The 26,773-nt window shown below is 44.3% G+C and overlaps 1 protein-coding gene across 2 annotated transcripts in view; it reads right to left on the minus strand.

The window, feature by feature from the left end:
* Positions 1–26,773, minus strand: part of LOC138526876 (uncharacterized) — a 1,504,711-nt gene that overhangs the window by 607,745 nt on the left and 870,193 nt on the right. For both annotated transcript variants that reach the window (XM_069637661.1, XM_069637652.1), the window contains exon 11: positions 21,150–22,365. In XM_069637661.1, the coding sequence (XP_069493762.1) occupies positions 21,150–22,365 (1,216 nt within the window). The remainder of the gene's footprint in view (positions 1–21,149; positions 22,366–26,773) is intronic.

Raw genomic sequence — 26,773 nt, forward strand, 5'->3', positions numbered from 1 at the left:
CCCCACTGGAAGAAGAGGTGAAGAACCTGGTCCTGATGAATCTCCCATTCGTGAAAGGACCGGAGCTCCCAGCTGAGGGATTCCACAACAGTATTGTGAATCCCTTGTAGGTGGAAGGGGATGAGATACATGTGGTGCGCCAATGCCCAGTTGCATAGCGCCTGTTCTTCCGAGAACAAGATTGGAGAGTGGGTATCCCCCCTGGTTCTGGATGTATAACATGGTGGTGGTGTTGTCCATGAAGATCGGGATCATCTTGTTCTGATAATGGTGTTTTATTTGGGGTTTGACTCTGGGTGCAGCTACTTGTGCCCGCGACCTTAGTATGCCTCAGGTTGGTCTGGTGTCGCGTTAGTGTGTTGGTTTAGTTAAGGACCAGTCCCCTCCTTTCCTTGGTTCAAAACTATGGCAGATTGGTACACACTAAGACTGCGCCACCTCCATAATTAAATGAAGTTTGAGTCACACTTGATTTGGTATTGTCGGAGCAATTTATTATTTATTGACTCCTATTGCCCGTTTGTTTGTTGACACGTGTTTCAGCCTCTCAAGGGCCTTTTTCAAAACAATAACTTATTCGTGGGCAAATTATATCCTTATATGTACTTTCTTCAATACATTACACAAATTAATGCATGTAAAATAATTAACATAAATTAGACCAGGCATTTGAAGGAAAAGAAAGAATGTGATTGCAGTCATCATTGTAGTACGAAACAAACACATTAAATTATCATGTACACATACAAATGGACACAATAAAATAATACATGGAAAACGGGGAGAAAAAAAACACAAATGAAAAGAAAACAAAGAGAAAAAAAGAGAAAGGAAAAATATGTATATGATTAAGCCTTGTAGATACGTCTCCCCTGAATTCAAAAGACTACTTTTTGTCATTTCCGTTAAATGGTAGACATAGTTCTTGCACTCTGAATAAAAGCTTAATATTTAGCCTAAATTGGTTCAAATTCAACTGTTATGGCAATGAATCGCCGTGCTCCTACATATTTTGTCTATTCGCAATGCACTCATGAATATTAACGGCACAGCATCTAGTACATATATTTAAACCTCTGTTATTACGTGAAAAGATATACTTGTTGCTTACCAGAAATCAGTTTCACGAAATCATGGGTTAATCCCTGTAAAATACAAATAACATTATGGACTGATGTTGACTAATGTGCCCTGTATTTTAACTTTCCTCTTTATTCTCCTTATCGCATATCGCGACTCTAAATGTATTCATAATTGTTAAATGTTAAAGGTATTTGTACCGCGCACCGTCACCAACGGAATTGGTCCCCAGGCGCTCTGGCGGATCTGTAAACGATAAGGGGTGGGGGGGTGGGTTAGTAAGGTGAAGAGGGAGTAGGATAGTGAGAGGAGTGGTGTTCTGTTGGCAGCTTCAACTCGGTATACACCGGATGCTGAGCTTTGGTGCGGGTATTGGATCAGTGTCAGTCCGCGTGTGCTGTTGCTCCGGCTTATGTGTTGTTGCAGTGTTGTAAAGTGCGTGCGGCTTGCGGTGCGAGAGATGGTTGTGTGAGTTTTTGAGTGAGATAAGTATGCAGAGTTTGAGGTTATATTGGTTAGTGGGTTACCTGACCTTTAGCATGCTAACATTCACAGTATTGTCTAAGCGTGGCACTTGTTGGCCTTCACAATCCTGTCTAGAAGTGGTGCAGGCCACTGTTCAGAATTCTATCTAGGTGTGGACATGCTAATGTTCACAGTTGTACCTAAGTGTGGAATATTCACAATTCTATCTAAGTGTGGACATGCTAATATTCACAGCTCTATCTAGATGCAACGCAGGCCAATGTTCACAATTCTATCTAGGTGTGGACATGCTAATGTTCACAGTTCTACCTAAGTGTGGACATGCTAATATTCACAATTCTATCTAAGTGTGGACATGCTAATATTCACAGCTCTATCTAGATGCGACGCAGGCCAATGTTCACAATTCTATCTAGGTGTGGACATGCCAACATTCACAATTCTAAGTGTGGACATGCTAATATTCATGATTCTATCTAAGTGTGGACATGCTAATATTCACAGTTCTATCAAGTGTGGACATGCTAATATTCATGATTCTATCTAAGTGTGGACATGCTAATATTCACGATTCTATCTAAGTGTGGACATGCTAATATTCACGATTCTATCTAAGTGTGGGCATGCTAATATTCACGATTCTATCTAAGTGTGGACATGCTAATACTCACAATTTTATCTAAGTGTGGACATACTAACACTCACGATTCTATCTAAGCGTGGACATGATAATATTCACAGCTCTATCTAGATGCGACGCAGGCCAATGTTCACAATTCTATCTAGGTGTGGATATGCCAACATTCACAATTCTAAGTGTGGACATGCTAATATTCACGATTCTATCTAAGTGTGGACATGCTAATATTCACGATTCTATCTAAGTGTGGACATGCTGATATTCACAGTTCTACCTAAGTGTGGACATGCTAACACTCACGATTCTATCTAAGCGTGGACATGATAATATTCACAGCTCTATCTAGATGCGACGCAGGCCAATGTTCACAATTCTATCTAGGTGTGGACATGCCAACATTCACAATTCTAAGTGTGGACATGCTAATATTCACGATTCTATCTAAGTGTGGGCATGCTGATATTCACATTTCTAAGTGTGGACATGCTAATATTCACAATTCTATCTAAGTGTGGACATGCTAATATTCACAGTTCTAAGTGTGGGCATGCTAATATTCACGATTCTATCTAACTGTGGACATGCTGATATTCACAGTTCTATCTAAGTGTGGACATGCTAATATTCACGACTAATCACACCTGTATACAACTCCGCATCCTGTGTGTCACTATTTGGAAAATTAAATTGCATACTCGCTCCCATGTTCCACACCCTAGCCTCCCTTTGGCACTTCAATGTTCAGCCAAACTCGTCTCACGGCAGGCCCGTGCGAGAATCCGTTATCATCCTCAATTACAGCTAACACCCCGCAGCAGGAGGTGAAGGCAGGCGGACATAATAAACCATCCTCCAGTCCTCGCTTACCTGTTTTCGCGTTGTTGCACAGTCCCTCGCGTCGGCATCAATCTACTGAGAAACGCTGGCCACGCGCACAGAGTTGTATATCCGTTGCCACGCTAACCATGTTGTCCCTTGTCACTGTCTCCTCTGCTGTAACGGCGGCGGCCATCTTAAAATGGTACTTGTAAATATAAATATAACTAGTTCCTTCACTTGACTAATCTTGCCCGAGAGCCGCATACATTTTAAATTTGCAATTTCATCCGATCCATTATTAGAGTTGAAGTTATACCCACTAATGGCGTTTGTATGGTCTGTTAGGGGATGGAAAAAATGTTTTGGATAACTGAATTCTATAACAGATTTAACATACAATGTACCAGAGGTTGTGTATTTGACAATGGTCTTTAGTTCCTAACTTAAATGTACCAAGATCCATACAACTTAAAAATACCATTATAGATTTCTGACATATGGTTTTTACCTTAGTTCTCTAATACCTGCGTGGATGTTAAACCACTTACAGAAAACAAATTCACCATAGAATAGAGATTTCAAGTTGGATCACTCATAACGTTTGGAAACTTACCACTTACTGGTTGGCTTTCTTTGAAGATTTTTCCTGACTTCTTTCTTGGGGGCTCTCCCTGTATATTAATACATATTCCCAATTTCATCTGCTTTTATGCATTTTTACATCATATTTTTTCCTCCCCCTCCCCCCCAGAAAGACTTCAGGTACCATTATACATGCATTATTCTGAAAACAATACCAACATACAATTTTGGTAAACATAAATATCACAAAAAATGAACCATCTCATTGTCCGTGTTTAATCCAAATTCAATAGTTCTGAATTTGCAAACGATTCTCGCTTCGTCTGCCTCCGTTTTTGCTCCTCGTTTCCTCCTCTTCTGTCCAATTTCACTTTCTGTAAACCAATAAATCTCAGATTCTTTTTGTCATCCAACTGATGTTCTAGTTGCCAATGATGGGCCAACGGCAAGGTTGGATCCTGACTCCCCACTGATGCAAAATGCTCTCTAATGTGTGTTCTTCCTTCTCCGATTGTACTCCCAATATATGGGATACATTACTCACCGTAATCGTATTTCTGATGCTTGTATCTGCTTAGATTCACATGCTGTGCATAGGCCGACATCTAGTGGAAGCTGCGGAGTATTACAGTTTGTTTTTCGAAACTCGAAAAAGGGCGTCGACACAGGGCGTGCCAGTAATACTATCCCTAGTGTGACGTCCACTGTACCCAAGATCCCTCACGCATCTAGGATCCTCAGATTGTATTTTTTCTGACATGAGGTAGCATGAGGAGTAGCGTGAGTACAGATAATCCAAGCAGATAGACAGAAAGGTAAGACTACAAGCAATCATGCGCCTTCTCTCAGAGGGGAGGAAGGGTGGGTCGCATGTGAATCTAAGCAGATACAAGCATCAGAAATACGATTATTGTGAGTAATGTATCCCTTCTGAGGCTTGTGGAATCTGCTTAGATCACATGCTGTGCATAGATTAGCGAGCAGTACCTGAAGAAGGAGGTGGGATGTGAGAAGGGTCATGAGCAAATAAGTGTCTTAGAACCGCTTGTCCCACTTGTGTATCTGCCTTGGAATGGGTGTCAATGCAGTAATGCTGAGTAAAAGTGTGAAAAAGTAGCTGCTTTGCAAATGGTGTCAAGGGGTACATTTGCAATGAAAGCCGGAGTGGCCCCAATGCCTCTAGAAGAGTGGGCTCTTGGCGTGAAAGGCAGAGTTCTTTCAAAGAGTGAGCAACACAGCTGGATACAGTTAATAATCCACTTCGAGATGGCATCTTTAGAGACGCGATCCCCCCTCTCTGCCTGTAGCGACGGAGACAAACAGTTGATCTGTTTTTCTTAGCGGTCTGGTTTTATTTACATAGTAGAGGACCGCCCTACGCACATCTAGGGTGTGTAGTTTCACCTCAGCCGAGCTTTGCGGGTCCTGGAAGAAAGCCGGAAGCTCGATGGACTGGTTTACATGGAATTTTGATATGAATTTAGGTGAGAACCTAGGGTGTGTGCGTAAAACCAGTTTGTCTTTATGGACAGTAAAGAAGGGTTCCTGCACTGACAGAGCCTGAATTTCACTGACCCTTCTTATAGAAGTAATAGCTACTAAGAAGGCCGTTTTATAAGTCAGGTGTTTGAGACTGCTTTTATGCATGGGTTCGAAAGGGGGGCCCATGAGCTTGGCTAGCACCACATTAAGGTCCCCACCCTGGTGGTGGGTTTGAAATAGGAGGGTGAAGTCTCTTTACTCCTTCCATGAAGGCTTTAACTACTGGTACTTTCCACCACAAAACCTTGCTATGAGAAGTGGTGTAAGCCGACAGGGCTGCCAGGTTTTCTTTCAGTGAGTTGAAAACCAATCCTGCATCTAGCAGGTGGAGCATGTATGTAACAATAGTGGAAGGAGTGCAATCAACCGGGTTGATTTGTCTACTCTGGCACCAGATAACGAACCTCTTCCACTTGTCAAAGTAACAGTGCCTTGTGTTTGGTTTCCTAGATTCCTTAAGGATGTCCATACACCTCTGTGGCAAATTGAGATGTCCAAACTCTATGACCTCATGAGCCATGCTGCCAGGTTCATTGAGTTGGGTTGCTGGTGCACTGTTTGACCTTGGTGCTGGGACAGTAGGTTGTAACAGGCTGGAAGTTTGATGGGCTCGCACACCGCCATCCTGCGTAGGTGTGGGAACCACGGTTGTCTTGCCCACATGGGAGCAACTAGGACGAGCGTCATCGACTCTCTGTTCATCTTGTTCACCACTTTCCTGATGAGAGGAGTTGGTGGAAAAGCGTACGCAAACATCCCTGACCAGTTCATCCACAGGGCGTTCCCCTGGGAGTCTGGTTGGGGGAACCTGGATGTAAATCCTGGGCATTGTCTGTTTTCGCTTGCGGCGAATAAGTCTATAGTGGGGAAACCCCACTGAGAGAAGATATCTTCTACGACCTCTCTGTGTAGAACCCATTCGTGTTCCTCTGGGAGGGAGTCTCTCCTTAGAGCATCCGCTAGGGAATTGAGCTCCCCTGGAACATGTTGTGATGACAGGAAGATGTTCCGTCTGAGTGCCCATATCCAGATTTTCTGGGCAAGCTTGGACAGATTTGGCGAGCGAGTCCCTCCTTGCTTGTTCAGGTAGAACATGGCTGTTGTGCTGTCCGTCCGGATTTGCACTGACAGGTTTAGTAGGTGGGGCTCGAACGCCTGAAGCGCTCTGAATACTGCCAGAAGTTCTAGCAGGTTGATGTGGTTCTTGGCCACTGAGTGAGACCAGAGACCCTGAGCTGTGTGGTGGAGATGGTGAGCTCCCCACCCCGTCAGACATGCATCTGTAGTGACTACTGCCTGTACTTCGGGATCGTAAAAGGGTTTCCCCCCTGTGCGAGATTCTCTCTTGTCCACCAGTGAAGGCTTTGTACCAGTGTTGGCGAAACGACCACTAGATCGTCCCACTGACCACTTGTCTGAGACCACTGTTTCGCCAACCATTCCTTCATGGGACGCATGCGCAGGCGCGCGTGGGGGACCAGGTAAATACATGACGCCATCATGCCCAGTAAACGCATTGCTTTGCGTACCGTTATTTGTTGACCGGACTGATAATGCGGAATTTGCAGTAGTATATTCCGAATTCTTTCTTCTGAAGGAAAGGTCAACCCCTCTTGGGTATCTAGGATTGCTCCTAGGAATTGTTTTGAGGTGCTTGGCACCAGGCTTGACTTTTTCTCGTTGATTGAGAAGCCTAACTCGTGGAGGAGGTCGATAGTCCTTTGAATGTTTGTCCTGCAAATTCCTGGGGTTTCCCCCGTTATGAGCCAGTCATCCAGATAAGGGTACACTGGGATTGCCTCCCTGCGTAGGTGTGCAGCCGCCACCGCCAGTACCTTGGTGAATACCCTTGGTGCTGAAGCTATCCCGAAGGGCAGTACCTTGAATTGGTAGTGTCGACTGTCCACCTTGAAGCGCAAATACTTTCTGTGCGCTGGGAACATGGAAATGTGAAAATAAGCATCTTTCATATCCAAGGTTGCCATGTAATCCCTCTTTTTTAGGAGGGGGATTACCTCTTGTAGCGTGGTCATACGAAATTTTTGGGGCTTGACATACTTGTTGGCAGGCCGTAAATCCAATACTGGGCGCATTGTCAAATCTTTCTTTGGCACAAGGAAGTAAGTTGAATAAATACCCTTGTTTACCTGGTGTCCCGGGACAAGTTCTATCGCGTCCTTTTCTAGCAGAATGGTGATCTCCTCGAGGAGAATCTTCTGATGTTCTAAAGAGTGTACTCTTTGTCGTGGAGGATGGTTCCGGGGACGCTGCAGTAGCTCTATACAATATCCTGTGGATACTGTTGACAGCACCCATCTGTCTGATGTGATCCCTTCCCAAGCCTGGGTGAAGTTGGAAATGCATCCCCCTACTGGGGTTGCGTGAGAAGGGACCCTGAACTGAGCGTCACTGCTTTGGTGGAGGCGTGCCGCCTCCCTTGCTGGGGCTGCCTCTGCCTTTACCACGACCTCTCCTATTAGCCCTGCCGTAACCCTGGGTAGACTGTTGGTTGTTGTTCCATTGTGTACCCTGCCCCTGGGAATAGTTAGATCCTCTCTGGGAATTTTGGCCGCGTGGGCGACGAAAATTACTATTCCCTCTCTGGTTAGGGGGTTTATTGGTTAACTGGCCAAGGGACTTGAGTGTTTCGTATTCGTCCTTGGCATTCTTCAGTGCGTCTTCGACCGCCTTACCAAACAGATCGGTTTCCACCGGTTTGTCCAACAATGATGCCTGGGTTTCTGCCTTAAAACCAGACTGCCGTAACCACGCATGTCTTTTGATAACAGTGCCTTCCGCTATCAATCTGCCTGCGTTGTCCGCGGCGTCGAAGGTTGCTTTCAAAATGCAACCAGACACGGCTCTACCCTCTGCGGAAATCCGAGCTAACTGGCCCTTTAAAGGTTCAGGAGCAGAGGCTATGAGTGCCGCGACTTCTTCCCACTGATGGCAGTTGTAGCTGGCCAACAGGGTGGTGGAGTTAGCAATCCTTGCTTGATAGGCGGACGTTGAGGCTACTTTCCTGCCGAAACCGTATAGTTTTTTGCTCTCCTTGTCGGGAGGAGCTTCGGACGATGACAAGGGTGTTCCAGCCCTCTTACGAGTGTTAGTGACAACTAGGGAGTCTGGCTTCAGATGTCCTCTTATATAGAGAGGGTCAGATTGGGCCGCCCTGAAAAGGTTTTCAACCCTGGGATTGACTGCTCTGGTGAGGTTCGGGTTCACCAGGGACGGATCTATTCTCCGCTGAATGGACTTAAGGATAGGGATGGTCTGGGCAACAGGCCTCCTTTCTCCCACTAACTCTTCTGCGAAGTCCCTCTCCTCCTGGACAACGTGGGTGTCAATGTGGAAATGTTCTGCTGGGCGTGCGAGAACCTCGTTTAGGAGGGGTTGGTTATCGACCGGGGAGTCTGTAACCGGGGCTTCGTTCTCTACCGGGGAATCTACTCTGTATGTTTCCGCGTCTTCCTCTTCCTCTTCCTGGTCCTCATCATCCCCATAGTAGCCCGTCCCGATTTGCTCTTCTACCATGCCAAATTCTTGGTCCTCACCAAAGGAAGACTCTCCTTGATACAGTGAGTATGGTCTTGAGTATGGTTGTACCTCGAAGGGGTCTGACCTCATCGGTGTTTCAAACCGGGGCTTTTTACTCGGGGGGATAGGATCATTAGAGCCTGAGGGTGTCGCTCCTTGTGGATCATACGAGAGGAAATGTTCTGGATTTTTATCATAAAAATCAGCCAAAGAAGACATTCTTGACATGACCCTATCTATGTCTTCACTGGACCATTTTTTGGAACTGGGAATGACTCTCTCAGCAAGTCTATGAGATTGATCTTGAGTAGATTTGCTGGTTTTAGACATATCAGCAGACCTGGTTTTGTCTGTCTGTTTAGGGGGAGTGGTGTGTTTCACAGGTGTGGAAGAGTGCAAAGGCTGTTTCTTCTGCTGTTTTCCCCCCTTCCCGTGAGTGGAAAAATGTTTTCCCTGTCCTTTAGTGGCTCCGGAAGTTTTCGACGCCTGGCGTCGAGGATCGGGGGTGGGGTGGGGTCCCTGTCCTTCGAGCGTGGGGCCTCGCTGATTTTAACTGCGGGCTCCGACTCCTGGAGCGCAGCCTGGGGGTGGAAGTCGTCTTCGTCTTCCGACGATCGAACTTCTGTTAGCCTAGGGAGCGAGGCACTCTTGGCAAAAGTGGATGATTGCCTGGAGTCATGCGGCGATCTTGATCGAGAGCGCCCAGAGGACACCGAATCGGACCGTTCTATTTGTGCCTCTTTCCGAGAACGCGACGATGTCGAGTCTCGGTTGGACTTAGTGTGTTTAGTGTGTGTAGTATGTGAAGCGCTTGTGTCGCCGGGGGTCTTCTCCATAGCCGCCCTGCTGGACGACCTTCCGAGGTCGGGGACCTGCGCTCAGCTATCTTTCGACGCCGTAATGCCCTCGCAGTCCGAAAGTACGGCGTCGCTGCCGTCGCTGAAGGCGCCCTCCGCTGCCATGGCCGCCTGCCTGGCGTGGTGGGCCCAATGCTTCGTCAAACGGTCCTTAAGTGTCTTAGGTTTAAACCTACTACACGCTCTGCAGTTCGCTTCGGGGTGGTCCCTCGGCAAGCAGAGATTGCACGTGGCGTGCCTGTCGACCCAAGGGTATTTGCGATTGCACTTGGGGCAGAATTGAAAAGGGGTACCCTCCATACGCACCTTGAGGCAGCGGGCTGTTAAGTGTAGGAAATGTATAAGGTGTACCTATATACCAAGAGTGTAGAGTAAGTACAACCCCCCCACTCTCCCTACTTGCAGGGCCGAGGCCAGAGGCCTTCCAAGGCCCGGGCTGAGGCCAGAGGCCTTCCGAGGCCCAAATCCGTCGTGCAGCAGCCGACGGTCGATTTCTTCTCCAGCCGGCGTAGAGTGTCGAAGTTCGACGTTGGGGTTGGGAAGGATGTCAATAGATTATTATTTTAAATTTTTAGCAAAAGTATGGCTAAGGCCAGGGGACTCCGCGAAAAATGCTTCCGACCAGTATGGCGGAAAAAAACAATCTGAGGATCCTAGACGCGTGAGGGATCTTGGGTACAGTGGACGTCACACTAGGGATAGTATTACTGGCACGCCCTGTGTCGATGCCCATTTTCGAGTTTCGAAAAACAAACTGTAATACTCCGCAGCTTCCACTAGATGTCGGCCTATGCACAGCATTTGATCTAAGCAGATTCCACAAGCCTTAGAAATTAGTTTACATACACATATTACTGCATAGACTAGATATTTTGAATGGCAGTTAATGTTGTCCTTTATCTCCATTCGTGTCCCTCTTTCATCCTTGAAACTCTTAGTCGGTTCGTGAGCATAAATGCACATAGAGCAACTTCCACATTTTCTAAACCCTAAAGGTTTCTCTTGTAACCATGTTCTGGGTGGTTCATGAGTGATTTCCGGTAATAATGAAGGACTCAAAATCATCTTAATTGTTTTTGCTTTTCGAAAAGTTATCCTAGGTCTGTCCCCAATACAATTTGAAAGATGAGGGTGCAATTTCAGTAGGTGCCAATTTTTATTTAGAACCCTTCTCAGCTTGGTATTTTCATGGCTATACATTTTTATGAAATTAATTTCATTCTTGTCTCGTCCTGTAGGGTTCACTCTTGGTATTAGCGTTTGTTCCCAAGATATTTTAGTAGCCTTCTGTCAGGCAGCTTTAATGCATGCTCTTGAATAGCCCCTTTGCTGGAAACGCTCTTGTAGTAAATCACACTCAATTTTGAAATCCTTGGAATTTTTGCATCGGAAAATTTGATAGAGGTCTTCTTTAAAGCAACTGCGAAGGATATGTATGAACTACATGAGGATTTAAAGAAAAAAAGAGGATATTTCGAACCTTACCAAAAAAGAAAAATTGGCACTAAAAGACCTTCAGAGGGACAAGGATATAGTGATGAAAGAGGCGGACAAGGGGGGGGGGAAACTGTGGCGATGGACATAAAGGATTACATCCAAATGGCACTTAATCATCTGCAAATACCATCATGCTATGAGAAATTGTTCAGTAACCCCAAAAATGATATTCTACTCCAGATGGAGGAATCAATAACAAAATGGCATAGGAAGGGATAAATGGCATAGAAAGGGATTAATATCAGATAATGAGAAGACAGCGCTAACAAACACCCAATAATACCGACGTTATATTTCCTGCCTAAGGTTCACAAACCTTTTGGAAAGATTCCGGAAGGGTGTCCAATACTTAGAGGTATTGGCTGGCTGACAGAGAGGATTTCTGAGTATATTGATAATGCTTTACGACCAAGAGTACCCAAATTGCAGGCTTTCATTAAAGATACTACCGACACAATAAAGATTATCAGCAAAGTGGTTCGGCACGCAACATATTTATTGGCGACCTGGGGGATGTACGCTCTCTGTATACCATCATTGAACATTCAGAAGCGAGTAATACCATATAATACGATTTCAGGGAAGACACGGCATCACATTATCAACATGTGCAGATGCTCAAGGAGATGCTTGTATTTACATTAAACAACATCTTTATGTTTGATAACTGTTTTTATAAACAAAGGAGAGGGATTGCTATGGGCACTAAATATGTCCCAACCCTAGCGAATTTGTTCAGGGAAATATGAGGATCAACAAGTATACATAGATGAGGCCTCTCACAAGAATGTGAAATTATGGATACGGTTCATAGACGATGTTTTGCTAATATGGGACGGAATGAGTGAGGAACTAAATGATTTTAAATTAAGAATGAACCAAAACAAATTCAGAATTGAATTTGTGGGTCACGAGAGTGCAACGAGAATTGATTTTTTGGATTTGACGATATTTGTTGATGGAATGAAAAAGACTTTCAGGACGGAAACAGAGGTGAACTCCACCCTACATGCACAAAGTTGCCATCACAGGCCAGTAAAGTGGAATATCCCGACAGGGAAATTTATCAGGGCCAGATGTAACTGTAAACGTTCCAAGGATTTCAAAATTGAGTGTGATTTACTACAAGAGTGTTTCCAGCAAAGGGGCTATTCAAGAGCATGCATTAAAGCTGCCCGACAGAAGGCTACTAATTGCATGTTGGTATTATTTTCAGAATAATGCATGTATAATGGTAACTGAAGTCTTTCTGGGGGGGGGAAAGGAAAAAAGATAATGTAAAAATGCTTAAAAGCAGATGAAATTGGGAATATGTATTAATATACAGGGAGAGCCACCAAGAAAGAAGTCAGTAAAAATCTTCAAAGAAAGCCAACCAGTAAGTGGTAAGTTTCCAAACGTTATGAGTGATCCAACTTGACATCTCTATTCTATGGTGAATTTGTTTTCTGTAAGTGGTTTAATATCCATGCAGGTATTAGAGAACTAAGGTAAAAAACATATGTCAGAAATCTATAATGGTATTTTTAAGTTGTATGGATCTTGGTACATTTAAGTTAGGAACTAAAGACCATTATCAAATGCACAACCTCTGGTACATTGTATGTTAAATCTATTATAGAATTCAGTTATCCAAAAAAAAATTTCCATCCCCTAACAGACCATACAAACGCCATTAGTAGGTATAACTTCAACTCTAATAATGGATCGGATGAAATTGCAAATTTAAAATGTATGCGGCTCTCGGGCAACATTAGTCAAGTGAAGGAACTAGGTATATTTATATTTCCAAGTACCATTTTAAGATGGCCGCCGCCGTTACGGCAGAGGAGACAGTGACAAGGGACAACATGGTTGGCGTGGCAACGGATATACAACTCTGTGCGGGCGGCCAGCGTTTCTCAGTAGATTGATGCCGACGCGAGGGACTGTGCAACAATGCGAAAACAGGTAAGCGAGGACTGGAGGACGGTTTATTATGTCCGCCTGCCTTCACCTCCTGCCGCAGGGGGTTAGCTGTAATTGGGGATGATAACGGATTCTCGCACGGGCCTGCCGTGAGACGCGTTTGGCTGAACATTGAAGTGCCAAAGGGAGGCTAGGGGGTGGAACATGGGAGCGAGTATGCAATTTAATTTTCCAAATAGTGACACACAGGATGCAGAGTTGTATACAGGTGTGATTAGTACATCAAAATTATAAATACATTTAGAGTTGCGATATGCGATAAGGAGAATAAAGAGGAAAGTTAAAAAACAGGGCACATTAGTCAACATCAGTACATAATGTTATTTGTATTTTATAGGGATTAACCCATGATTTCGTGAAACTGATTTCTGGTAAGCAACAAGTATATCTTTTCACGTAATAACAGAGGTTTAAATATTTGTACCAGATGCTGTGCCGGTAATATTCATGAGTGCATTGCGAATAGACAAAATATGTAGGAGCACAGCGATTCATTGCTATAACAGTTGAATTTGAACCAATTTAGGCTAAATATTAAGCTTTTATTCAGAATGCACGAACTATGTCTACTATTTAACGGAAATGACAAAAAGTAGTCTTTTGAATTCAGGGGAGACTTATCTACAAGTCTTAATCATATACATATTTTTCCTTTTTCTTTTTTCTCTTTGTTTTCTTTTCATTTGTGATTTTTTCTCCCCGTTTTCCATGTATAATTTGATTGTGTCCATTTGTATGTGTACATGATGATTTAATATCTGTGTTTCGTACTACAAAGATGACTGCAATCACATTCTTTCTTTTCCTTCAAATGCCTGGTCTAATTTATGTTAATTATTTTACATGCATTAATTTGTGGGATGTATTGAAGAAAGTACATATAAGGATATAATTTGCCCACGAATAAGTTATTGTTTTGAAAAAGGCCCTTGAGAGGATGAAACACGTTTCAACAAACGGGCAATAGTAGTCAATAAATAATAAATTGCTCCGACAATACCAAATCAAGTGTGACTCAAACTTCATTTAATTATGGAGGTGGCGCAGTCTTAGTGTGTACTAATCTGCCATGATCTTGTTCTGAGGTTGTGGCTTGAAGGACTTCAGTGCCCAGAACATCATCCTTAACTCTAGGGCGTAGATGTGTAGGGCTTTGTCTTTGGGTTAGCATAGCACCCTGGCATGGTGCAGTCCCTTGTGGGCTCCACACCCTTCTAGGAAGGCATCCGTATTGACTGTAGCATGGTGCAAAGAGAGGGGGTTGGACTCTGGCTGCCTCTTCCTCTGAGACACTAACAGGTGTCGCGCTAGCATACATGAAACTAAGTCTACGCTAGTAAGACTTGTGTTTTTTGTAATAGAACCCAACAACAATTTTTCACGGGTGCTTAAGAATTTTTATTTGGGACACACCCCAAAAATTTTTTTTTAAAAACATAGACAAACTAAAAGTCCATTGTCACAAATTGTATTATTCATTATATTGTATCGGCATATAATGTCAACAACACTTCGTCGTTAATACAACAAAAATTATCAAATGCAATATTATTGTTCATGCACTGAGAAGTGCATGAACAATAATATTGCATTTGATAATTTTTGTTATCAGTGTTGTTGACATTATATGCCGATACAATATAATGAATAATACAATTTGTGACAATGGACTTTTAGTTTGTCTATGTTTTTAAAAAAAAATTTTTGGGGTGTGTCCCAAATAAAAATTCTTAAGCACCCGTGAAAAATTGTTGTTGGGTTCTATTACAAAAAACACAAGTCTTACTAGCGTAGACTTACTTTCATGTATGCTAGCGCGACACCTGTTAGTGTCTCAGAGGAAGAGGCAGCCAGAGTCCAACCCCCTCTCTTTGCAGTATTAATTTGTCCTCCAGACTCAGGCCCCTCTATAAAATACAAAGAGGATCCCCCCTTCCCCTTTTTTATAAACTGTAGCATGGTGTACAGGAAGGCGAAAGGGAGCGCCATGGATGAGCTAGTTGCAATGACTTCACCAATTTAGAGAGTCGTGGAAAGGGGGTGTGAGTTGAAGCTGGTCGTCCCAGGACCCCAAAACTTGTTGCCAGCGGGCATCGAGGAATTTCTGAAGAGGCCTCTGGTGGAGTCTGCAGTGTGGGACCAACAGGATGCATGAGAACATCATCCCTAACAGAGACTTGATGGAGCAGACCGACACTACGGTCAGGTAAGACAGTCTGACATTGTCTAGAATAGAGGTGTCCCTCTCCTCTGAGGTACTGGCAAGACATGCTAGGGTGTTGAGGTGTGAGCTTAGGAACAGAAAGTTCAGAGCAGGCTACATGCAGGATTTTGGAAAATTGATGGAGAATCCCAGAGATGTTAGACACTGGATGGTTTCCTCTGTGTGCTGTGTTGCTAGAGGGAAGGATGGAATGTGCACTAGCCAATCATCCAGATAAGAGTAGACATAGATGCCTGCATGCAGAGGTGGGCCGCCACTGGTGCTAGGCATTTTGTGAACAACCGTGGAACTGATTTTAGGCCAAACATCAGCAACTTGAATTGGTAGTGCTTGCCTTGCACTATGATCCAGAGGAAGCATCTGTGTCGTGGATAGATGGCGATATGGAAATACACATCCTTTAAGTCCAGAGAGGAGAGGAAGTCTCCTTGTTCCAGCAGGTCTAGAATGTGTTGTAGCTTGACCATGCAAAACCTCTGGGACCTGAGGAACGTGTTGAGTTTCCTGAGGTCTAGTATGTGTCTCCACCGTCCTGACATTTTTCTGATGAGGAAGTATCTGGAGTACACTCCGGAGCCCCCAAGGTGCGGTGGAACAACTTCTATAGGCGGGACTGAACCTCCTGCAGCAGGAAGTATTGGTGTTGCTCCTTTTTTGGTACAGAGGGGATGGAAGTGCATTTTCCAATGAATTCCAGGGTGTGACCCTGACAATTATGTTGGGCACCCATTTGTCAGTGGTGATGCTTTCCCACTGAGTGATAAAGTTGGGTAACCATCCCCCTACAAGGGTGTTGAAGCGGTGGGTTGGGTACTGGGGCTGTTCATGGCTGTTTAGGGGTTGGGTCCTTTGAAGAAACTCTGCATGGACGCTGGTTTCCCCTGTATTCCTGGGACCTTCCTTTGCAACCTTCCTGGGAGCCTGTGCATGATGTTTGAGGGTGAAAGGCTTTCCTTCCAAGATCGAAAGGGCTGGCGTCATTGTTGGAGGGTGCCCAGAGAATGGGTTGCGTCTAGTTTGTACTTCCGGTCTGAAGTTTGTGGCCTTTAACCAGCCTTGGCACCTCAGGACAGCACCCTTCTGCCAAAAGCCAGTATCTGTGATGTCCAAGGCCATGGGGATGAAGTGGTCTGAAGCAGTCTTTTCTTTGTGCAATAGCGTGAGAGCTTCGCCCCCCGTTTATCATATGGGAGAAATTCCAGGATGGGCCCGTTTTGTACCAAAGCTTGCGATCATAACGGGAGAGGATCATCAGTGAATTTGCTGTCTTGATGGTAGCTGCGGCCGTGGAAATAACTCTCTTCCCAAAAACATAGAGCCGTCAGGGGGCACGATTCAGGGGATGAAGGGGATGAAGGGTTGGGGGACCATTTCTGTGTAGCTGCAGAGACTACAGAGTCTGGGCAGGGTTGCATGCGGAGGCTGGTACCTTGTACTTTTTCTCCAGGCTGTCCTTTTTGGGGGCAATAAGAGAGGCTTCTTCATTACAAGGAGAACATCCTGCTAGATGAACATGGGAATGCACACCATATACTTTCTGGAGGCTTCCCACCTTTGGAACAGGAAACCTTCCTTCCATTGCTCTTCAGGTATGAGGTCGAACAGTTTAGCTGCTTGGTTCATGAAGGTGTGAAAAGAGCCAATTTCATCCAGAGGACAGTCTCTTAGCAGCAGGCCGACTGGTTCACCATATCACAGGACCAGGTAGTCAAACTCATCTGTGGCATGAGTGTCTGGAGACCTATCCGTGAGATCATCGTCCTTCTGGGTTTCAGTGAGCCTGGTAACTGATACAGGGAAGTAAGGCGCAGGTCGTACAGGGAATTGAGGTGCAGGTTTAGGTGGCCGAGGATGGGCTAAACCCTCTCTTGGTGGGAACTTTGGAGGTCCGCCTTGAGGAGGAGGAAAGGAAGACGATGCTGGAGTTCTGAAACCAGCGTCTGCAAGGAAAACAATATAGCAAGGGAAAGCTCCCTAGGCACAGGTGGTGTGCCCAATGGGGCTGAGGCGCCTGGATGGGGATGAGCAGGAAAGGTTGGTAGAGGCATGGTAGGAAGAGGTGCAGGTTCTTCATGCACTTCCTTGTGGTAGGAGACAAAAGTGACCAGGGCCCTTATCATCCTGATCTGAGAATTCATCCTGCTGAGCAGTTGGTCAGGTGGAGAAGAGGATTGACAGGCCGTAGTGGTAGGCGACACAGAGAGCCAGGGTGAATAGTGGCTGAGCCCGTGTGGGTTCTTGGCAGAAAAAGCCAAAGCAGATGGAATCTCTTGGTCGACACCAACTCCTATTGGGAAAATAGATATTACAGATCCATGGACCTGCTTAGCTAAAGGTGCAGACAACCGTCTGGGTGGCAAAGATATTTTGGCCACAGAAGAACAATCGACAAAGTAATAGTTTTGCTTACAGTGACGGTAATCGTGGACACAGCTAATGGAGTAGACGTAATCGCTGATGATGCTGTTGACGATGACCGGGCAGCCGTCGACGAGGGTGTTGTCGACGCTGACAGTTTTGGCAGCTTGAAGGTCCTTTACGAGGTAGCCATAGATGACGACTTCAGTCTATGACCGGTCACAGGAGTAGTCATGGGTGTAGTCATGGACATAGTCATTGAAAAACGTAGTTTCTCAGAAGAATGTTTCGATTACAAAGTCGTAGGTGTAGCCACTGCCAACGAGGCAGCCTTAGGCATAGACGAAGTGGTGGATAGGGCAGACTTGGATGGAATTGTTGACGGTGGAGTTGCACGACTATGCGACCTGTGTCCCTTTTTTATTTTCTTCCCCTGGGAAGATTCTTCCTCGACTTCTTCGATGAGGGAGTGCGCTCAACGGGAATGCTGTGCCTGGCAGATGCATGACTGCAAACCAAGGCCGAGTCAGGGGCCCCAGCACCCTCATCCAACCATGTCACCAACCTGGGTTGGCAGTCTTTGCGGGTCTTCGATGAGAAGGACTGGCAGATGGAACAACCATTGACATTGTGATCTGGATGCAGGCAGTACAAGCTCCTCTCATGGAGATCTTTAATTTACACATTTTTGAGGTGGCATTTGCAACAAGCCTTAAAGAGGCTTTTCACTATTGCGTCCGCCATGCTTCGACAACCGAAGAAGCCCTTAGACAGGATTGGAACTCAGGTGAAACTTCACTAGTAACGGATCCCAGTCGCTGGGAGGCACAGAAGTAGTAAACTTGAATATGTTGATGAAATTTTTCTAACAAAAATAGGGAAAAACAGAGTTTTCAAGGGGGGAAAAAACGAGGACTGCCAACGCTTGAACGTGTGGAGCTAAGGAGGACCTATGACATTGGCTTCGGCATATGACCCAAAGTGAAACTGATAGATTACAAAAGTGACAAACACTTTTAAGCTTTAAAGCTAAACTGCTTTAATATTACAGAGGATTCCCAGCCTGACAATGGGGAATATTCAATAAGCATGTGAATCCATGAAAGATCCAATGCTGGAGAATTCACATTATCTGGGTAAACTGTCCCTCACAGATAGCCACTATTATACAAATACAAGCAAACAGGATAACTTGATAAGGTGCAAGTGTCTAACCTTGAGTCCCTTCCTTTCACATCTTTCTGTCCATTACCCAGTATTGTTTTCCAATTTCAATAACATTTTTGTGTAGGTGTGCTGATTTGGGACCCGCGCACCCGTTCTAAGTCTCAATGGTCTACCCCCCATACGCCTGTTTCATTGGGCACACGTCCTCTCGCTGCACCCTTCTTTTGGCGTTGGAGGTTGCCTTGGCGATGGGCATCTGCTGTTCTACGCTTTTCGAAGCATTACACCTCGAAACAAAGCCACGCCACGTTGAGAGCTCATGTGATTCCATCAGCTGTTCTGTGTAGGCGAAACGCCTCCAGCGTGTGCATAAGAGGCATTCTTGCCTGAAACTCGCTGCTTCTGATTGACTTTGTGCTTCCAGTAGTGTTTTGCAACAATTCCTTTTGATCTATTTCCTGACAACCTCTGACTGTTTTCTCAGACTCCCTTGCTTTCTGTCTCATTGTCTACTTACCAAGCCCGTTCACAAACATGGCCTGCTTTAACATACCTCTCTCTGCTAACTGTTTGGAATCTGGCTGTCATGCATGTTATCAAACCTTGCCTACATTAACAGACTGCCTACGGTTGGCCGATTTATTGATTTTAACTGTTTGCTCCGATCGTTTCAGCCATATCATCTGCCTTAGCGGATTGTTCCAGCTAGTTGCGTTCCATGCTGCCCGGGTGCAGGTGTTTTGGTCTCCGCTCTGCTACACAGGTACCGCTTATTTTGTTGTTACCTTTTGGATTGTGTAATCTGTTCCACATTTACTTTGCATACTCGGATTTGTACTCTTCGTATCACTATAAGGAAACATCTGTAGTACAAGTGACTTCCTTCCGCATATTGTGCACCATCCCGGATCTATAATGACCTTCGTGCCGCCCGGTTTAGCTTCCCTACTAACCATTCCCGTTTGTTATTTTGTATTCTCTGTTTTGTTCTATTCCACTGGAATAATTTGCCATTGCCTACAACACCCTGCTCCAGTGGTTTTCTTCTGTGCTCTGTACTACCCCTGGTAAGACTGGTTCTGCTTTCCTTCAACTACAGTTCCATGATAGGTTCGCTCACTGATGGTATTCTTGTGTCTTGATTAGGTACCTGAATCCTGTTCAACTGCTCTCTCATCATACGATTGCCAAGCTCCTTAGATCAGGTTATTAATCTACCTTTTGGAGAATTGTCTACCTGATCACTGGCCTGCATTAACCACTGTGTTTTTCCTTTACAGCTTGTTACCATAGCGGTTTGTGCTTCCTGCTCTTTCGTTTGATCCGTACCTCTGTCTGGCATTGTAGGAATACAGCAGAGGGGTGTATCAAGATAAAGAGTTCCCACAGGTGAGGAGGCCTGGGTTAGGGTATAACTCAGGCTCTTCAATCAAACTGATCAGGCCGGAATTCATTCTCACCTTCTTGTGGCTCTCCATCGATCCTAGTCGGTGAAGTACAGTAGGTAACTAGTTTGTGCAGGCCGACTGGAGTATCAAGGGGCGAGCAGACTTTTTTCTGCATCCTGATATCCAGTATGGTCTAAGGTGTGCAGAAGAGGTACCATTTTGCAAAGTAAGGAGATTGAGGCATACATAGCCTTGTGAACTACACTGTCATGCCTTAGCGGGATAAGGTCAAATTCAAAATGATTGATGGTGTACTTAGTCATTGCGAGGTATTCAGTGATAGAATACCTAGCGAGATCCCTCATCCACTCTCTCAGAGATTATACTGTCTTTCAGGTGAATGTCTACCTATTTCTTCTGACACATCAAACCAGTCTATGCTACCAATTTCTGCCAACCTTGCTCTCATAAAACAAAACCAGGAAATACTTTGTGTGTAATGGTGCGGTCAGAGTTCCTTGATCAGAATATTCAATAACGATTTGGTTTTAACTGACCATATCTTGACACAGAGTTGGTCAAATCTTACTATGAACTGTTCATCAAGAAAAAGGGCATTCAATTGCGAATGCACAATCAGATTATCCAGTTATTTTTGCGACACTAAGCTGCTTAAAATGTCAATCTTTTATCAAACTGGCACATCTTTCTGTTGTTCTACATTATCCAAGTAAGTTACAGCACCAGGAGAACTTCATCAGCTGAAAGTGTACTCTGCAAGCATAGAGAACATAGCAAAGCAAATGGTCCACTTGTACTTCGGTACCTGCCATTGTTTAATTTCAGAGATATTATTATTACATGCAAGCATATTATCTATCTTTAAATGTAAAACTATTTAGTGTATGATGTAACTTTAGCAATGTGTTAAAGTGTCATTATATGCATATTAAAACATGACTCAATATATGCTAAGAGAATACATTGAGGTAAAGGGCACTAACCTGTTCTGGACCTGCTGGAGTGTTATTGTCAGCCATAGGCACCAGGATATCAGAAGCATCAGCTGTATCCAAATTCTGAGTGTGAAAAATATTGGGTACTTCTGAGGCCTGGAGAGGAAATGCTTGCGCAGAATTTGTCTCTAGGTTGCATGGCAGTTTATCTATGCCTGCCACTGGACTGGTAGTGGATCCATGTGTTTCCATGGTTGTTTGCCTCTCACTCAGAACCACATGCAAAGAGCAATGCAAGGAAGGTGAAGGGCCAATCTGGCTCATGAGTTCTGAACGCTTGGATTCCAGAAAGTTATGTGCATGGCTCTCTGCGTCTTCGCTTCTACTGTCTCGTTTGACCCAGAATTTCCAGCGCGGGTGCCAAACATCACTGTAGTACTGAAAAATCTCAGCCGGACAAACATCCTTCAGGTTATCGAAGTACTTGTAGTAGACCTTAGGTGAGCACGTATGAGCAAGGATATGCAAATAGTTCTTGATCTGTGCTTTTGTTGTACGGTCCAGATAATCTATCTTCTGGTGTAGGAGCTCCAACACCAAAGGCAAACAATACCTCACAAGGGCATGGGGCACAATAGACTCCAGGTCAAGAGGGTCCTGAATCTCAGGGCTAAGTGTTAAATATTTGACCTGGGTGTTTAGCTTGGGAACACTCTGCATCACAGAAAGCAGAATGAATCGCAGGTTATTAGGTGTACCAGTCTTTCCAATGCAGTACGCGCATACCTTCCACTGCAAGGTTGGGTCTACACAAAGGACAATATACAAGTCAAAACCAGGGCTGAAGCTGGGCAGGATGTCCACATAGAGGTGATCAGGAAAACGAAAAACAATGTCGAGCATGGGTGAGGTCATTATGAAGATGTTCTTCACCAGTCCTTTGTCTGCTACAAACACCAGCTTGACTTTGGCCCAAGGATCAGAAATAAAGAGCGCATCCAGCTCTCCCAGCACTTTTGAACGGTCTTCAAATGTACCAGAGCCAAGGCACAGGAGACTCTTGAGGTCAGTTGGTTCCAGGAACTTCCTGGAGATGTCATTTGCAATCTTGCTAGAGAGGCCTGCGGTAACCTTCTGCACATTGTTCTTTGTTTCCACACCATAGGCCATCATTGGCAGATCATGGTTGTGTTGGAGAATGGCTTTGCTGACAACAAGATTGTCCTTCTGGGGACCCAGACTTAGTTGTATTACCGCTGGGCAGCTGTTCTTGGACAACAATGGAAACATAACATAATTCTTGTTAAACAGGGCACTATCATGATTAGCAGCAATTTTAACTTCACATCTTTAAAAAAAAGTATTTATTAAAAAGTCTTGCATTGGCAATCAAAACAAATCCATAGTCCCCATGTTTAAGTCCTTGATTGAACAAATCAACAGATGGAATAAAATACAGCATTTAAGGTTCACGAATACAAAAAGTGAGGCCACATTGCAACAAATGTTTGTGGAGATTGCGGGTCAGCTGTTTCAGGGCTGTCTTCCTGATGTGTTAAAGCAATAAGAGTTGTAAGGGGTACAGAAAAACAGCAGCCTGTGACAAAGTCCATTGTTTGAGGCTAGCGGATGTGACTTGCCCGATCCTGGGAGCTGAGACATGCCAACCGCTCTTTGTTGCAGACCCCAGACGCGTATATACACAGAGGATCCTCAGGATTTTCTCAGGCCTCCATAGCCTGCCATCTATTCACCACTGTTAGCAAGGTTTTGCCACTCCACCTGTGGTGAAGGATTTGAAACCATCTATCTTAAAGGTGCAGCCCTGTTAGAGACATCTTGCCGGTAAGCTTGTTGCGGTATCTCGTGGTATAGTGGTGAGCCATAACTATGGATTACTGTCTGATAATTTTTCTCATAGCGGGGTTATCAACGGTAAGCCAATACTGGACTTAGCACACTCTAGAATGTTCCTACAGTATTTTATTTACGATACAACATTATGTCCTTTTGGCGGCATTTCAGAATACATTTCCCATCTAAACAAATTACTGTCATTCATGCAGAGCCCCTGAGAAGAACCCAATTCACCATTACCGACTTTGCTTTGTATTTTACCATATGTTGTCAAATGAATGTCCGCCTGTGGTAAAATAAGTCTACCATTTGTCATTTACAGTTGTCTGTGTTATCACAAGAGACTAGGACACGTAATAAAGACTGAGATAAATTCACTTTCTCACGTCAGTTATTTATAGAAGGTTAGAATTATGCAGAATACAAAACAAAGCAAATAAAGCACAGTGGTCTCATTATATTTTACATCTGTGACTCAAATTAAAATAACACATTCAGAAATACAACTCATATGGAATTGCTTCCCTGTGTGCTAATGTGCTAATGATTTCTAATGAAAGATTCCCTCACTGTAAATAGCTCTTCTCAGAACCAGTAACAAATCCTCTCTTTTTGATAGATTTCAATAAAAGCTGACCTTACATTTTATCACAAGCCTTTGGCAGAGGCATACGCTCCTTTCACATCTGAGATTTGTTGCATGGATGGAGAAAAACATGAAGCATTTATCGACATTTAAAATGCAAACTCACCCTTCTATGCTGTGACTGTTTAAAATGCACTGACTCGGAGCCCGCGAATGACACACACACTTGTTAATTTCATGACAGTATTCTTTCAATTACACGCCCCTCAAATTGTACTAAACTCTCCAAGAATACTGCTCGACTGTGTGCACCCCCGGACTGCAAGCGACCTTCACCTAGCGGCACGGACGGGAGAATTCTTTATCTGGTTCACTCCCCCTGAGCTTGAATGGATTCTGCAAAGCCTTCCGTCAGCCTGCCTGCAACTGGCAAACACTTCCCCCAGGGACGGTGAGTGCTCGAAATCACCAGCCAGAAAGGGAGAGAAAGAGCCAGCCTCCTGCAAGCCTTTTTAAACTCTCTCCCTGAGACTTCCCATAATGTATATCTGCCCTACATAAAATGGAATGAAATACTTCATCCAAAAGTGTTGTCATGTGTCAGAACCATCTTCCTTTGTCAATCAGCCACCCTCCAGAAATTTCCAAAGCATGTGATTATCTTGCCACCTCTACACAGAGATTCAAGCAGGCAATGGATGCAGATTGTTACATTTCTCTGCGCTACTTATTTATTTTTTTTATTTTTATTGTGCATATTAGCAGACATTATGACTTTTCACACAAATCAATCACTTTTATACAAATTAGCAATAAAACAAATCACATTTCTCAGCGCTATTTTCCTTTTAGACAATCAGCTCACTTTGAGTGAAACAGGCTCTACATTCCCCAGCTCGCATTCCTCACTGCAAAGCAACTTTTATTCTGCACGTTCTCTTTTAACATAAAGACAGCTTGTCATCAGTATTTTGCATCACAGGGCTATGAACTGAGTTGCCTTTAACATTAGTATGGGGATATATATTAGTAATTTGGACAGGTTAGTGAGTAAGTACATTGTTAGTTTATATTTCATTGGCACTCAGTTCATAGATAACCGTGGTGTAGTGTTCAAATGAAAATACCAGCTCTTATGGTAGCGAATTCAAAAGCCCATTTATCTTACATAAAACGTATGCACCCACAATAGTGACTCACACCAAATTCGGTCCAGTGCCTCACACTCTTGAGTCTCACACCCTATGCTCGCTAATGGGAATAGTTATCATCTCTGTTGAAATGTGGAGACTTAGATAAAGTTTGGAGCCCCCTCTCCCTAAAACCCCCAACCTAAAATGTAAATTAGACTGCTATACAGAAAATAACTGTTTCAGAGCAATATGGCTTAACTCAAGGAAGGGAAGAAGGCTGGCACTGAAATACAATTAACCCACACCCTATCTCTCCCTACGGCTAAAGGGAATACCCTACCTCTCTAAAGAAACTAAAGGTGCTCATCAGATGTCTGGAAGTCCAAAGTAAATATGTCCTCTGTCCAAACTAACCCTATCTGACCCAATCACCAAATATAACTAAAGAATATAGTCCAAGAGAATTCTCTTCTCCTATTGGTCTTCTCTTCACTTTGGATAGTTCTTTTATATACAGGTTTCCTTTTGGATGATATTCTTCTTAGGATGATCTCTTTTGATAGTCTTTCTTATCAAGTCTTGTAGTTCCTCAAGATAACTCTTAGATCGTGTGATTTCTGTACTTTTCCTTACAAGGGATCCTCCTGTCACCACATATATACACTTCACAGCCTATTTGCTTTGCCTTTATTTACTTTTATTTCCTCTCAGGCATTCTTTGTCAATGATACACCACTCTCTAAGGCTCACTGTTCTTTTGTCTTGTTCAATTGAAAGTCTTATCTCCTCTTTCTTTTTATATATTTCAGGGTTACACTTTCTCTAGGCTTCAACTTTGAATATGTAGGGTTCTTGCCCTTCCTTTCAGAGGTTCGCTTTGCAGTCTCTGTTGGCTCCCCACCTGGGTTGTTTAAATCTCACTGTTAAATCTTGTTCAATTCCTTTGGTAACTGGAATTTTCAATAATATTTTGTCCTCAGGACTGGGATGAGTTCCTTCACGTAGATAATGATTCCACAGTGGCCTCCCGCTGTTCCCAATTCCCCCAGTACCTCTCGTTATGCGGGGCATGGTTGCAGGGCGCGACTCTAGCATGAGTGTTGCTTCTCGCTCTCTTCACTGTTCCCCATCGGATGTCTGCCGTCTGCAGACGTTGGTGCTCGGAAGGCATTTAGACGTCCTGTCGCGGTAGTCTCAGGGCTGTTCTTCGGGTGTCCTGCCGACCACTCTACATGAGTGGTTGCGTCACTACCAGGTACTTTTTCCTTTTCCTCCTGTTCATACTACTTCCTTTCCGGTCCTGCACACCAGGGCTCGGGCATCTCACACTATGCTGCTCTGGTTCTTCGAAACTCGTGGGCTCTGCGATCTGCTTGGGCTCCACCTCCAAAAAGCGTGATGAGGTCAGGGGGCTTCCCCTGTGCATAGCACTGTCCTTCGCTGCATCTGCTCCGTCTTGTCGCAGTTAAATACACGTCTCTGTTTAATGAGACATTTTCCTTATTTTCTCCACATAGATTACTTTTTACATTGCCTTCAGCCAAACACAAAGTAACCACAGTATTCTTCAAAGAAGACAGTCTCATATATGTAGCTATGATAGTTGCCATAGGGAGTTGCTTATAGGAACAGGAGTCCTAGTCCCGAAAGGGGGAGTCTCTCCTGGTGAGGTCGAACTTGCCTCGACACAGAGGGAGGTTCTTGTGGAGCTATAGCGTATATGTCAGTGGATGAGAAGCTGGAGGACATTGAAAATAATTCGCGCAGGAACATCATCAAGCTCAGAAGAGTCCCTAAAGAAATAACCAATTGCGATTTGGAGGATTATGTGTAAGACTTGTTCCCCGGGGTTCTGGGGCATTCTAAGGGAGTGGATCTCTCCCTGGACCATACACATCAGGTCTTTTCAAATTGTCAACAACGTCAGAACCTTCTACCTGATGTATTAATGAGGGTACATTTTTTTGATCTTCCAGAAGGCTCGAACGCAAAATGGAATCCCTTTTCGGGGGCACACCATCACTCTTTTTCAGGATCTGTCTCAGCGGAACAATTGAAAAACGCAGACTGATGAAATCGCTGACCAAGGGCTTACC

Source organism: Ambystoma mexicanum, chromosome 1q, assembly GCF_040938575.1.
Source record: "Ambystoma mexicanum isolate Mex_15411 chromosome 1q, UKY_AmexF1_1, whole genome shotgun sequence".
Lineage (NCBI taxonomy): Eukaryota > Metazoa > Chordata > Amphibia > Caudata > Ambystomatidae > Ambystoma > Ambystoma mexicanum.